Here is a 14773-nt window from a genome sequence, read left to right as displayed (position 1 = left end):
TGTCTTAGAAAAGGCGACGAAGCTCAACAAAAGCCATTCCAACACATGTCACCAGCAAACGTGCACGCAGTCCTGACCACAACGCCGTGTATCCCTCCTCTTTCACAATTGTACGAGCGCAATCTATCATATTTCTGTAGCGATTCGTTTTAGATGATGCAGTGAGTTGCATGCGACGACTGACGACTTCGAAAGGTTGTGTTATACAACCAGCCACAATAGCCAGGCTTCGAGCTACACCAAAAGGGTACTTTTCATGTATCGCTACAGGCAACATGTGCAGCGCATAATAATATGTACCCCGGTAGAGAAAAACTGCCATAGAATCCAGACCGAAGGCACGGTAAAAACCGCGAAATCCCCACCGTTTATGAATATCTTTTGCTGCCTCTGTTGGAGACCTATACTTGTATGACTCTTCCTCTTCCTCATTCTCCTCCTCCTCCTCTTTACTGTTATCTTTCTCCTTCCCATTATTTTTATTTTTTTCTCCTTCAACGGGTGCCATAATATCACCCACGTAGTTTGTCACAATTGTGTTGTGCAATCCCGTCACAGGTGTTGCGAGCAGAACCGCAGTAGATGTAGAAACCAAAGAAATGGTCACATACATTAATGGCGGCATCGTCTGCAGAAACTCAGTTGGAAGCAATGCGAGTACCTCAGTCACCAGAGATGAAGTAATCTTTTCCGTCAGAGCTGAGGGTGCGGCGAGAAGGACATCTGCTAGAAAACCGCGGAAAAAAGAGCGGATGCCTTCTTTCTTGTAAAGACGTTTTACACAATTGTAAATGCCTCCAAATCCCGTCGGTGGTAGTCGTCCTTCACGCACCAATTCGCCCTCAACAGCGGTTAACACGGTTACACGGTATGCTGGGGCCATCATTGCCCACTGCATAAAAGAGGCAATAAAAGAGGCCATTCCATCAACAATAACTTCGCCTGCTGAGGGGCCTTGACCGTAGAACTGAGTGTCTTCCATAGTAGATTATATTAGCAATGTGTTAAAATATAATCCTCTTTTTTAATTTTATTTTGCGTTTCACTTTATTTTCCTTTTACTTCCTTTAGTCTTTTCTAAGGAATTCCTTTCCCTTGTTCTTTGGTACTATGCCTTCTCACACGATAGACTTGTTTTTTTTTTCCTCGTGTTGGTTCCTTTATTTTTTTCTTTTTGATTTCACAAAGAGAAGGTATTTCAAAACAGATATCTCAGAAAAGACGTAAAGAAGATTTAGATGCAAGAAAACCACAAAACAAAAGGCCAATATATATATATATATATATATATATATATATATATATATATATATATATATATATATATATATAATCCTTTTTCTTCTCTATTCAAAATAGAACAAATGTCTTTCTTTACTCTTTACCATTTGTTGACGTAAAAACACTGTCGTATGCTTTTCTTTTTTCCCCGTTATTCCAGTGTTTGTTATTCTTTCAAGATAGTAAGGTGCAGATCACAAGAAATTCATGTCCACAGAGAGACAAACATACATACATACACCCTCACACACAGACACAAAGAAAAAAAAAAAAGGGACAGAGAAAGAGGAAGACAAAAAAAAAAGTAAGGGAAGCGATCGGTTTCCGTGTGTCAAATATAAACGCCTAACAAAGGAACAAATAAATATAGTAAACAAATAACTATAATCCACAGAAAGTAAACCGTTTCTCATTACATCAAAGCGGCATCAAATAGAACACCTCCCATGTCCCGTAAGAAACGTAAGCGTAATCCTGACCATAATGCTGTTACACCATCTTTTCGTACAATGTCTTGTGCATAACGCCAGAACCAGGGATTTCGCTTAGGCTCTTCCAACTCTTTCGTAGAAAGAAGCGCCATGCGTGCGCGTATTACTTGAAAAGGTTGAAAGATAACCCCACAAAGGAGTCTCACTCCAAGGCCCATAGTAATAACAGCAGCAACTTGTCTTCCAGGTTGTGTAATGTGTTGTTTAAAAAGACGTACCACACTTGGTACGACAAAGAAACCCAACAATTGTGTGGTAATACTTTGAACATAAATGGAAGCGATATCAACATCTAAACCGTAAATGTGAAGTCCTTTCCAACCCAAACGACTCTTTACTGCAGTTGCTGCTTCACGTGCAGAGCTGTACAGATAGGCCTCTTCCACCTCTCCCTCCGATGCTGCTTCAGAATCGTTAGGTGCTACAATATCTGCAACGTAATTACACATAGCGTTATTTTTATATTCCACTATTGGGGCCGTAATTAATAGTCGTAATCCAGGTGCTGCTACTCCCCAAAGTACGGCGGCCGTCCAAGAGACGGGGATCAATCGCTGTTGTACCTGAGAAATACCAGTGGCTACCAAAACCTGGGCGATATACGAGACTGAGGAATATATCATATCTGTAAGACAACCACGAAAGAGGCCCAAGAATCCTTCCTTTCTAACAATGTAGTAAATACAACCACGAATGCCACCGAAACCACCAGTAGGGAGTCGTCCATTTTGAATGAGTTTTCCCTCAACACACTGCAGAAGAAATACACGATTTACTGGGGCCTGTAAAGTGTTTACAGTAATTAAATAAGCCATATTAATACCGATACTTACCGGAATACTGGACAAATCTGAATCCGCATTCTGTTGTGCTACTTCTTCCAGGTAGTACTCAGGGTCATCAGGCTGATGTTGAGGAATTCCCGCTTCAACATTTTGTTTTTCTGACATTTTTTTTTTGTTCTCGTTACTTCCCACGTTGTTCCCCAAAACAAATTCTCTCTAAAGAAAAATAGAAGGAAAAACCAACGAACGAAAAAGAGTAATAGATGAATATGGTCAGAGGGAGAATAAAAACAAATAAATAAAAGAAAGCTCAGACAGTTATTGAATTTTTTTTGTTACAAAAAACAGAGCATAAGGATGAAAAAAAAAATAATAATACAACATTAATAACCAAACAAACAAACAAAAAATATGTGTATGAAGTTCTTCTTTTGTTTATCTTTCTCACCCATTAAACGTGAGAGCCGGACCATAAAGGAATCTGTTACCATGACTGATTTTCTTGATGTCCATTGGCGTTTTCACTGCTATTACCAACGTTATTACCATTTTCATTATTATCATCATCCTCTTCACCTAGGATTTCCTGAAGAACGCGAACGGCTCGATCTTCACTAGGACAGTCAGTACTTTTTTCACTTGCCAAAGCCGTCTTGATATCTAAATGTCGCCCTGCGATAGCGCTGCGTTCTTCTAACGAAAGCCGACGACCCCTTCGTTCGGCATCCTGCATAAAAGCCTCATATAAATGATAATTACTGGGAGTTTCCCACGCAACAGCTTGAATAATACGTGGCCGTCCACTTACAAGGGCAAGATGTAATGCCTTTTGCCAGCTTTCATGCCAACGATCACGCAGCAGTGTAATAATACTGGTCTCTTCCTTTTCTATTGAAAGGGGTAGTGAGGTACCTGGCACATTCTTCTTCTTTTTCTTTTTATTATCCTCTTTCTCTTTCGCTTCATTCAAAGTTGCCATCTTTGTTACGCCCCCTTTTAACATTTGACAAGCCGCATCCGCCATGATAGTGTTTCCAGCTACACCACAACGCAAAAAGTGTCCACACATCTGTGCTGTTGGCTCCACAGCATCTCCCACTTTGGATCGCCACATGGCCCACAAATCCACACCGAGTTCGGGGTGTCCCCCTGTACGCAGGGCAAAACAGGTTTGAGAAAAAATATATTCATCCACACCAAAGGGACTGAGAGATTCAAACACTTGAAGTGCCTCACTCCAGCGCTTGCCATTCGCAAGTAATGTCATAATACGACCAAGTTCCTGAATTCCCACCCTAGAAGAAAAAGAAGAAGATTTTTTTTTGGTATCCTGCCATTGATGTTCTTCCCATGTGTGTTTAGAATTCATAAAGATACTCATCGCACCTTCCCAGGCTACACCTTTAGGGGCTTTCTCACATGCCAATAACGATTTGCGTGCCACGTGAAGAGGTTCAGCAACTATATGTGGAATTGCACGAAGTGCCACTTCCCAGTTACAACTATCAATACAACGGTTTAAATCCCTCATATTACGCACCTGCATTTCATTTTCATTTTTCAAATCCGTCACATTTTTTTGTTTCCCTTTTTTTCTATACTGAAGAGCTATGCTTGTACATGCTTCACGCAATCGTATTGATCCCATAGCGACTTTTTGAGCCATAACAGCAAAAGGAGCGAATAGATGAGGTTCTTGGGCTAAGAGACGCCCGATATTTGTAATAACAAGAACAGGATCTGCTTTAAATCGTGGGAGTTGGCGAAACAAAACTGAAAGAGAACTTTCATCACACTCTTGTGCAAGGGTAAGAAGAAGAAGTAGTCGCATTGCCTCACGCGCTGCTATTGGTAAAAGAAATGCAACACTTTGACTATTAAACAAATACAACATTTCCTTTGCTTTTTGAGGATGTGGGACTAATGATATTCCTGATGATGATGATGATGATGATGATGATGATGATGATGATGATGATGGTAATGCCTGTATATCTTTGTAGTCCGTATTATCTGAAACAGGTTTCAATAACATAGTCTTAACTTCTGAAAAACAATTATTCTCCCAAAGGGCTAAAATATACACCTCTGCAAAAGCAGCTATCATACCTTGTGCATTCTCATAAGCAGAATGGGAAAGTTTTGCGGCGACATCTGCATCATCATGTATTTTCATACAAGTCACATCCACGCTGTATTGAGCAAATAAAAAGATTAATCCATCTTCTATTTGCCTCGATGTTGAGGAGCGCCATGGTCGATTAAACTTGGTATGCAGATCATTAAAAGTATTTCCTATTAATGTACTCAAACAATAAAGGAGTCCTGCTCGCCGTAGAGCGTGCGCCAGTGGAAGAAGAATTTGTGGTATGCGTAGTGAAACATCAGTACAACCAACACCTTCATACCATTCAAAGAGTTCACGTAGTCGCTTTTGTTCGTTACTACCCAAAACCTTATTTTTACTTGTACTCTTGTTGAGATCTTCTAGATACCACTGTAACGATAAAAAACATCTATTTCTGCTATGTAAGCAGCTGTGTGATGGCCAATATTGCATTTCTAGAATTCTGTCCCAGGACTGAAAAGCAAGAAGCCATCGAAATATTTCATCAAAAAAACACCATCGTGATTCCATGAATAAAGTAGTAGTAGTATTAGTAAGAGTAGTAGTAGTAGTAGTAGTAGTAGTAGTACATCTTGAATTATCCATTACACCTGCAAATAGTAGTAAACCAAGTGTACTACCAGTAGTCTCGCTTATTCCTCTACTACTATCTCTCTCATAATTGACATCCATACGTTTATTACATATTGGACTTGATGCTGAAAATGCCTTTGTGGGGAAAAAAAGTATTTCCATTAAGTCTCTTGCGATATCATTGCGGTGAAACAATCGGCAACTTCCCAGTGTACTAGAACAGACTTTAAGAAGGTTTTTCCACAGAATATGATGTCTATCAATATTACTTTCATGTAAGAATTCCCAAATACCTTTCAAGAGCCATTCCCACCGTACAAAACGCTGCACCAACAAACGCGGAACATTACATATCATGTTTGATTTGTTTGTAGTACAGTTTAAAGGTACTTTTCGTTCTTTCTTTGTGAGATCAGAACTACTTTGTGTCTCGTCAAGATTTTTTCTATCCTTACTACAAGACTCTTTTTCACCAATATCCCATAGAATTCTACACGAAATAGAATCCCATTCTTTTGTTGATTCCAAATATAAAGGATTCATTAACTTAATAAATAGAAATCCCTCACGTGTTGTATCTGTTAAAGTAAGTAACTTTGGAAGCCACCAACGCAAGTGAAGCTGCATACGTAATAAGAGTGGCAAAAAAGTCTGAAGTTTAACTTCTCCCTTTTTAACAATAGTAGTTGTCACACGTTCCACAAGCCGTTGCCACGCCTTAACATCACTATCATGAACTACCCCAACAAGTTTGATGAGTAGTTGAATGTAGAAATCCTCATTCACAAGAAAACAGTTTCCATCAACTTGTGGAATATCTTGACGTTTCTGTAATTCGTAGCTGAGAAATGGTGCAAGAATGCGAGAAATATACCCCAAGGTTAATAATTGAGGCCTTTCAGTTTGAAAATTATGTTTAATAGCTTCCTCCACAATCGAAAGTAATTGTTGACCAACAATTTGGGAAATCTTTCTACTCGTATCAGAACCCAGAGGAATCTTCATTATATGTATTATGAGAGACGAATTTGTCTTAATAATGTCATATGAAACGATAGAATAAATAAATGACCTTAAAAGAGAATACTCCTGTAATCGTTTTAACAGCACAAACCCAACAGTTGAACGGATAGTGGAGGAAGGTGAAGATACCTTTTGATTTTTCTTCTTCTCCGTTTCCACCCCGTCCTTCTTCTCTTCTTTTTCCTCAAACCAGGTTTCATTCCTTTCATTAAAAAAACACTGATAAACCAGTAACCCAGACAACACAGGTTTGTCATCTTTCAAATAACAATCCAATGGTAGAAGGAATAAATGTTTAAGTAAGAAGATAAGGGTATTGGGAGGAAACAATTCATGAGGGTTATATTCAACAAAATTGTGCAACAGAAGATTTGCAACTTGTTGGAGACAGTGGGCAGTACATTTATCATCAGAAAGTAAAGAAATTATCCTTTCTAACACCTCTTTTCCTCCCTCAAGTGAAACCAATAATAAAACGGCATGCAAAGCAATTTGGGGTCTTTTTACTGGAAATTCCTCGGCAGATTCTGTTGAAGGACTCCATGCAAGGTGTAATAACTTTAGGAACACTTGTTCAGTAAAATCATTTAACTTAAATCCTCCTTCTTGCAGTATTGACTTCTTCGAATTCAAAAATTCAACATAAAATGTGGTCCACAATCTTAGACACTCCAAAAGAGATTTTTCACTCGTCTTCATATAATCAGATTTTATTGTAGCTATGGATGCAAGGTCAAGGGCTTCTTGCGCCTGTCCATCTACAAGAATAGCGTAAACTGCAAGTTTCATCATTAACAGAGGAGGTGGTACAAAATTAAAGGCAGTAGAACTCTTTCGCCAAAGAAGAAAAGCACTTTCTCCATAACCATAATATAAAAATGTGCTAATTGATAACTCGCACATAATAGAAATAGAACAAGAAGAAGTAGTACTAAGTCTTGTTTCGTTACTTTTTCCTTGTGATGGCGACAATACAGATTCTGATAGTGATGATTGGAGGAAGTGTATAGCCTCTTGCCATAGGTTCAACCGGGAGATCTGGTGTATCCAAGGTAACAACTTAGTATGAACTTCCGTTGAATGTATTAAAGAAAATTGAGGTGGTGTTTCCTTTTGTACTGACAAGCCATTAAAGACTGCAGCTCTCATATCTTTTGTGGTTGATGAGTTGCTTTTATTCATGTATTGTCGATATCCACATATGTTTTTTTCTCTTACTCCAAAGAACGTTTGAGCTTCTCGTCTACAAACGAAAATCAGACATCTACGTCCCGGATCAAAAGCAGCTACCATCAAAAAACAAAAAAAAACAGAAGGTACCACCTGAAAAGAGAAAAAAAGGAGATGCATTGTTAACGGGAACACATTCAAAGGCATCAGAGAATCTCATAAATAAAAGAAAAAAAAAACATATTAGAAAAAAAAAAAAAGAACACAAAATTCAACCACATGTAAAGAGTGAACTCTTTCACTCAAAAGGAATACCATAACTACATCTACATTTACATACAACTAAACGCCCAACCCATGCAACATCACAGAGGCTCCCCAAATAATACATGAGAGAGAGTTCTGGTTAGCAAAACCCAAAACAACAGTATGTAATCCTATAAATGTCTGACACAAGAGTAGTAAACAGAGTTTGGAGGTAAACCTGGAAGAACGGGAACAACAATAGTAACAAAAACAACAACAAAAAAAAAAAACAATGAAAGGAATAGAGTGCAAGAAAAAAAAAAAAGAACAGGCACAATGACATCCTTTCAAGAGATTGTTTTGTTTTTTCCTTTACCTCTAATCGACTAACATACGTTGTGTTCCGTTTTGTCTATAATACTGCTTTTTTTCTTTTTTACTTCTACAATAAGGATAGGATACTGAATCCAAAACATCGACACATACAGATACAAGGAAAGAGAAATAGTGAATAAAATATAAGAAAGTTTTCACCTAAATTTCACACGCTCCGGTGCTTTCATTGATGCCAATGCAGCTTCCTTTCCAATAGTTTGCGTCATATTTACCTTTTTGTACGTATCTAAAGATGGTATACCAGATTGTGTCAAGTCCAAATTAGGTCCACGGAAAGGTTCAGCTGTAATTTTACCGGTTGTCCAAGGTGCATGAGTTGGCATAGACCACTTTGTTCTGGTGTGCCATGTACGGAATGGTCTTGCATGTTTTTTCACACCTCCTTCTAGCAATGGATCTGGAATCCACTCTACATCATTAATAATACCACATGCTTTACCTGCATAAAATGCTCTTTCTGGTCGTTTTTTACGTTTTTCAGGTTCACCTTCTGGCATCCATGGAGGTCGATCATCAGGCCTGTAGTTTATTGGACCAGCCTTTAAGTGGTGAATGCGACCGCGATCAATTCTGTCTTGATATGGATTGGCTATCCACTCTGGAGCTTGACCAAAGGCATCGACACGTCCTGCCCTCATACCACCGGCCACACCTTTAGGAGCACCTTTGACATCAGCTTTAGCACCAGGAACAGCGGCTTTCTCATCCAATGGATCTGGCATATAAGGATACTCACCAAAGAGACCACGTCTCAGTGGATTTTTCTTAGTAAAAACTGCAGTCTTTCCAGGACGTGAGGTATCTTTTGTTGGTCTACCAGCTTCCACGTCGAGTGGAATATCTCCAAGTCCACCAATTTGGGTTCCACGCCCTTTTGCAAAGTCCATTCTATCTCCATCAGGGCGGTCATTAAGACGCGTGGGTAAGACAGGAGCTGTAAATTCCCCCGCACCCCAGTATTCGTACTGAAACTGTCCACCAGAACGAAGATCATGGAAGGGACAACTTTCTCGTTGTAAGTGATCCTTTTCACAATCATAAAGGTGATGCCAATTGGTCCAATGTCGTCGCCCATCCCAATTTTTGGGTCGGAGGTTGTGAATTGTCTCGAAACGGCCCTCAGTCATCTTGTGTATCGAAGAACTTTTTCTTCTTCTTCCTCTTCCAAATTCTAGAAAAATCAAACGCTTTGGATCTCACAGAAAGGGGGGACCCAAACTTTCTTTGTAAGAGAATACATATATAAATGTAACATTTTTTTTCATGAGACAAAAAAAAAAAAAAAACAAAAAAACAAAAAAACAAAAGAAAAAAAAAACAATGGCTTTACCAGTAAATACAGAAAAAGGAACTTTCGCCACCCGTTCAAAAAAAAAAAAAAAACAATAATTAATTGAAAAAAAAAAAACAATAGGGGAGGAAATCCTTTCCAACGATATCATAACTAATGTACAGAGCAACTATAAAGAATTCAATCAGATAAATATATATATATTGTTTTGTTTTCCCCTTCCTATCTCCCATCTTGCCCCCCTTTTCTACTTTATTTGAACCCCTTCCCTTCCTGTAAGAAATGACCAATAATTGGCTGTCCCTCTGCCAGAGAAGGATATGAGGATTCATCACCACCCTTCATCTGCAAGGATCCGAGTGATTGCTGATCCGCAGGAGCTGCCAAAGGTTGATAATTCTCAACTGTAACTCCAAATTTCTTTTCATAGGCAAACTCTTCAAATTGGTGAATATAACTTTGAAATACATCACCTATTACACCATCATGTAAACCAAAATAAGGCATTTGAGAATCATGTAAGGGTCGAAAAATGTCAACATATTCTGTTTGACCATCAATCATCTGCATTCGACGATATCTATCAATCTCAATCCCGAAATACTCCAAGGTTTTAGTAGCTAACCGTGTTGTATGACGTTTTACATCACGATTGGACCAGTGTACCATTCGGGATTTATCAAAGTTAGCTAAATAATCAATACTATATTCACTACCGGAACCGAAAATACCTAAAACTTTATCACCTATTGTCAACAACTGAGAGTCAGTTGGTGTTTTCCCACTATAGAGGGAATTATGAATAGCCAACGATGAGCAAAGTGACGGTAGAGACTGGGATAATGCTCGATGAATCCAAATAATCCTCATATCAGGAAATATTTCATGAAGTGATTCAATACTAAGAAGAGCAAAAGGAGAAAAAACCAACCACTGTGTTCGTAATAATGAATTTTTCGCTCCGTATTTTTGTTCTTCAATCGGATTATTTATGGGATTAATTTCCTGTAAAACACTTTCTGAAAAGTGTCCACAACGCTTATACCATTGAAACAATTGACATACTCGTCTTAGATTCCGATAAACCTCTGTTTGATCCTCTTGTAGACATTCCAAAAGATATCCATCTAAACCACAAAGGAGACCCCATGTATATGACCGTGGAGACATAAGTTGTATACTGAGATCATCGTCAATCTGATTAGGATTAATAGTTCGTACACAACGAAAGTCAGGACATATATGATTAAACCATCTAAACTGACGACAGAAAGCATTTTTTCGTTCCATATCAAGAAGAAGCGAAGGTGATAAAGTATCACATTGCTTTAAAGACAAGAAAAGTCCAGAACGGGACAGAACATGAGCTGCCTGATGTCCATTACTACGAGGCAAACCAATTATTATTATTGGTTCAACTATTTTTTCTTTTTCAATTTCGTGACCGTTTAAGCGAAAAACCTCATCTATAGCTAGTCTCTCAGAAAGTGCCCAGACGAGTCGTTGACGTAATAATGACCTTCCATACCTGGATGTAGGTTTCTCAGCGCACGCAAAACAAAGTTTTTTCCACCATTTAAAGTCAGGTATTTGCTCCAATGAAATTGGAATAGAGAGATTCGCCCTCTTACAGGCATCTTTTAATACAGCTTCTAATAAAAATGAGTCATCCGATAACTTGTTTGTGAAACGATCAAGGACTTTGCGAGCAATAGGGCCACCTCCCGAGAGGTCCCTCACTCCGGACATGGTTTTTCGGAAAAACATCCTCACCACCTTTAGTTAGACACAAACACAACGACGATACTAATAAAGGACAATAGTAATACTAATGAAACCCCCTTTTTCCTGGAAAATGCGATGATGATGATGATATATATATATATATATATATATATATATATATATATATTTCTTCCCTTTGCAAATGATAAGAAAAGAGAGATAGGGAGAGAGAAAACGTTTTACCCCTTTTCTAAAATATTGCCATTATTTATGAAGCAAATCCCCCTTTCTATCAATGTGAAGATCAAAAATCCTTCTTTTTTTTCTTCTTCTTCTAAAACTCCTAGGGGATGCTCACCATTCACGGTAACAGAACACCCAAGAAAGATCATCATAAAGATACTTCGCTCGATCACTTTCCCATGCTAAAACACAAAGAAAAAAACAACAACTTACAGAGTGTCTATGATGCCTTATGAGAAACGTGCTTCGTTATTAAATGACGGTGTTGCAGTTCTGTAATAGTGTCTCTGAATTGAAAAGATAGTTGCTATAACCAAAGAAGCTCCGAGAACAAGTACCAAGACTGTAGGTCCACGAGTATCATCATAACGCATCGGCTCTCGCATATATATTTTATTAGCACGATCTCTGAATACAAACAATGAATACACCATAAAAATAATAGAAACAGGAAGTAAAATCAATCCAGCTAGTTCAGCGGCATTGCTTGACGTATCACCAAAGTTTAAAAGTGTCAAAGACATCATACCCACCATTACCGAAATGGAAAGCCACTTGAGAAAAGTTCTTTCATTGGCAAAAAACGTTTTAGGATCAATTTTTTGAGGGACGCAAATCCGCTTATCATTCACTGATCCCGTCAAATTACGACCGCCAGGTCCCTGCAAATCTTCGTACACTGCGTCACCATCGGCTTCACCTTCTGCCCAGGGTTTTGCAGACCCAGTAACGCAGCAGAGCATTGAAAGCCCTTTTCCGAATGCATTTGACATACTTGCGACTTATCTACAAATAAAGGGATTTATTTTCAAGAAAAAAGAAAAGAATAAATAAGGTCAAGAAAAGAAAGTGAGGCAAGCTTAAAAAAAATAAATATGGAGTAAAAAAAAAAAAAAAACCATGGATAAATCAGAAAACAAATATAGAAGACACAAACATCACATTCTAGATAGAAATATATGTTTTCACAAATGCCCTCAAACCCATCAAATTATGGGTAACACAGGAGTATCGAATATCCTGAGCATACAAAAAAAAAAAAAAATAGTCGAAAGAAGAAAAAACAAAAATGTCTAATGATCATGCCCTGTAAAATCTGCCACCCAGGAAACGTTGTAAATGCATAAAAGACTTTCCCCCCATCAAACATTTGCACGTTAATGAGAAAACGAACTAGCAAAAAAAAAAAAAAAAAGAAATGATAAATAAAGTATAAGAAAAAAGAATACCAAAAGACGAGAGCCATAAATACGAAAACCAAAAAAATATGCACGAAATATTTTCACCAAATCAAATGTATTCAGAGTATTCTGCAGGAGAGAACTTGACAGTATAGAAGACAATACCCAATTGAACTCCATTTAACGGTTGAAAACCAATCCATAGAAGGGAATCCTTTGAACCCCAAGGTCACATGTAAATTGATTCATGAAGATGGCAAAGTGTTTGAAACGATAATAGCAGTCCATATAATTCTATACAGGTTCAAAGGAAGAACTATACACAAACCCTAACCCAAAGCAAAGCATATCTTATGGCCAAAACATTTTTGCTGAAGAGAAGCACACATCTCCGGGAGGGAACAAAAAAAAACAACAATAGATAGAGATGCAGTATCTACAGCTTCGTCCAATACAATATCCTTGTTGAGAATTGGTCTATTCTTTCTATTAATAAAATATCATTAGAATTTGGGAAAAATTGGATACAATTAAATTGAAAACATAAGAATTGAAAAATTTACTCTTTTAAAAAACAAACCATTAGCCAAAAATAAGGTAAAACAGATACACCAAAACATCTATCTATTAAGTGCGTTCGACTAAAGCAAAGTATTAGTTAAACGCCTTATCATAGCCTTTGTATCTGGATGATTTGGTTTTTCTTCTCCAAGAAATGATAACATACCCATAGAAAACACAGCGGCAACCTTCATTCTCATAGTGTACCAGTGGCAGTTCACCAACCCTTCACTCTTCTCCGGACTACTAGAAAGAGGAATTCCTGAAGAAAATGATTCCCAAAATCGTTCTTCTTCAGTTTTTGAAGAAGAATTATTATACTGTGTAATACTTTTATTTTCCAAATGCAATCCAGAATTAAATGAAGAGAAAAGACGAGATTGTAGAAGTACGTTCCCAGAAGCTATTACAGCCCCAAGATTTTCCATACGTTCTGCGTAATAACAGGTAGTGTCAACAAATTCTGCAACACTTTTGACTGCAAATGGCACGTTGGCCGGATTCCATTCTAGTGCCACTGCTTCGGGCCAACGCTGGAGATATGGCATTAATATGTTGAACTTTGTCAACATTGCTTCTTCAACTACCTTTTTAACATCTGGAGGCTTATAGTATCCAAGTCGGTAAAGTTCTTTATTTTCAACAAGTGCACTAAAGATAGCCTTCTTGTTAAAACACTCTTCTAGTCTACGATGAGTAGCTTTATTCGAATTATCTACAATATATTCAACAACAGCTATCGGAAATCCTCTTGGAAATAAATGAACAAAATCCATACTACCCATATTCTCCTTACTGTTATACTCACCTTTGGCTTTCAGAACAGCAAGCGTCGATGGGAGCAAATTATTATCAGCAAATCCATATTTGGGGACCAACTTTACGGCCTCCTCCAAGATCCTAGCCCTTATTGCACCCATTTAGCAAAGAATACGTTACTGTTGGCCCTAAGAAGAAAAATAAGAACAACCAAGAACACCTAAACAGAGTGTAAAAATAAAAAAATAAATAAATATAAATAAATAAATAAATAAATAAATAAATAAATATATTCTTATTTGCATGTGTATACATACAAAAAAAAAAAAAAACACACACACAAACACACAAGCAACGAGAAAAAATCCAACAATGATCTAAAAACAACAAAAAAAAAACCGCGCGGCCCCGGCGCTACGGCCCGCCCAACCCCAAGCAAACGAATTGAAAAAAGACGCCAGAAGGCAGGCGGCACCCGGAACCCCAGGCAAGGTTTCCTCTTCTCCCAACGCCTGCCTCCGCCCAGGCCCAGCCCACCCGACAAAAAAAACAAAAACCCGCTTCCTTAGGGGGGCCGCCGCCATGTTTTTTTTTATTTTCCCTCCGCTTCGCCCCCGGCGGCTCGTCCCGCCTCTTGTTTGCCAAGGTGGTGGTGGTAAGCCGTGGTGTGTCTTTTTTTTTCCCTTTGATGGATTTTCGCATGGCGGCGTTTTTTTTTTCTTCTTTTAACCTCTTTGGAGTTCTTTTTTTTCTACAGAAAATACGGCATTTTTGATTTTTCTGCCCTTTGGAATTTTTTTTTGATTCTACAGACTCCAAGGATGTTTTTTTTTATAGATCTGGTAATTATTATTATTATTACTATTATTTTTTTTGTGGGTCAACTTTCTCTTCCTTTTTTTTCTTTTTTTTTACCTATT

The 14773-nt window shown here is 38.0% G+C and overlaps 7 protein-coding genes across 7 annotated transcripts; all 7 read right to left on the bottom strand.

Annotated features, from left to right (window-relative positions):
• Positions 1-4: 4 nt before the first annotated feature.
• On the bottom strand, positions 5-982 carry LSM04_000419 (Mitochondrial substrate/solute carrier; the record flags this gene model as incomplete). Its single annotated transcript, XM_067330206.1, has 1 exon — positions 5-982. One exon carries the CDS (start codon positions 980-982, stop codon positions 5-7), a length of 978 nt encoding a protein of 325 aa, XP_067191375.1.
• A 711-nt stretch (positions 983-1693) lies between these two features.
• LSM04_009225 (Mitochondrial substrate/solute carrier) lies at positions 1694-2722 on the bottom strand (the record flags this gene model as incomplete). Its single annotated transcript, XM_067330205.1, has 1 exon — positions 1694-2722. One exon carries the CDS (start codon positions 2720-2722, stop codon positions 1694-1696), a length of 1029 nt encoding a protein of 342 aa, XP_067191559.1.
• Positions 2723-3041: 319 nt separating this feature from the next.
• LSM04_003341 (uncharacterized protein) lies at positions 3042-7574 on the bottom strand (the record flags this gene model as incomplete). Its single annotated transcript, XM_067330204.1, has 1 exon — positions 3042-7574. One exon carries the CDS (start codon positions 7572-7574, stop codon positions 3042-3044), a length of 4533 nt encoding a protein of 1510 aa, XP_067191433.1.
• A 653-nt stretch (positions 7575-8227) lies between these two features.
• Positions 8228-9220, bottom strand: LSM04_007077 (uncharacterized protein; the record flags this gene model as incomplete). The annotated part of the gene is made up of 1 exon (XM_067330203.1): positions 8228-9220. The coding sequence occupies one exon, from the start codon at positions 9218-9220 to the stop codon at positions 8228-8230; it is 993 nt and encodes a 330-aa protein (XP_067191512.1).
• A 416-nt stretch (positions 9221-9636) lies between these two features.
• LSM04_007488 (uncharacterized protein) lies at positions 9637-11151 on the bottom strand (the record flags this gene model as incomplete). The annotated part of the gene is made up of 1 exon (XM_067330201.1): positions 9637-11151. The coding sequence occupies one exon, from the start codon at positions 11149-11151 to the stop codon at positions 9637-9639; it is 1515 nt and encodes a 504-aa protein (XP_067191520.1).
• A 431-nt stretch (positions 11152-11582) lies between these two features.
• Positions 11583-12125, bottom strand: LSM04_007288 (protein of unknown function DUF202; the record flags this gene model as incomplete). Its single annotated transcript, XM_067330200.1, has 1 exon — positions 11583-12125. One exon carries the CDS (start codon positions 12123-12125, stop codon positions 11583-11585), a length of 543 nt encoding a protein of 180 aa, XP_067191516.1.
• Positions 12126-13174: 1049 nt separating this feature from the next.
• Positions 13175-14014, bottom strand: LSM04_003684 (uncharacterized protein; the record flags this gene model as incomplete). The annotated part of the gene is made up of 1 exon (XM_067330199.1): positions 13175-14014. One exon carries the CDS (start codon positions 14012-14014, stop codon positions 13175-13177), a length of 840 nt encoding a protein of 279 aa, XP_067191441.1.
• Between the last annotated feature and the right edge of the window lie 759 nt (positions 14015-14773).

Source organism: Trypanosoma melophagium, assembly GCF_022059095.1.
Source record: "Trypanosoma melophagium isolate St. Kilda chromosome Unknown ctg23segment0, whole genome shotgun sequence".
NCBI lineage: Eukaryota > Euglenozoa > Kinetoplastea > Trypanosomatida > Trypanosomatidae > Trypanosoma > Trypanosoma melophagium.
Note: the sequence above shows the minus strand (reverse complement) of the source record. Positions and strands in the feature narration are given on the sequence as shown.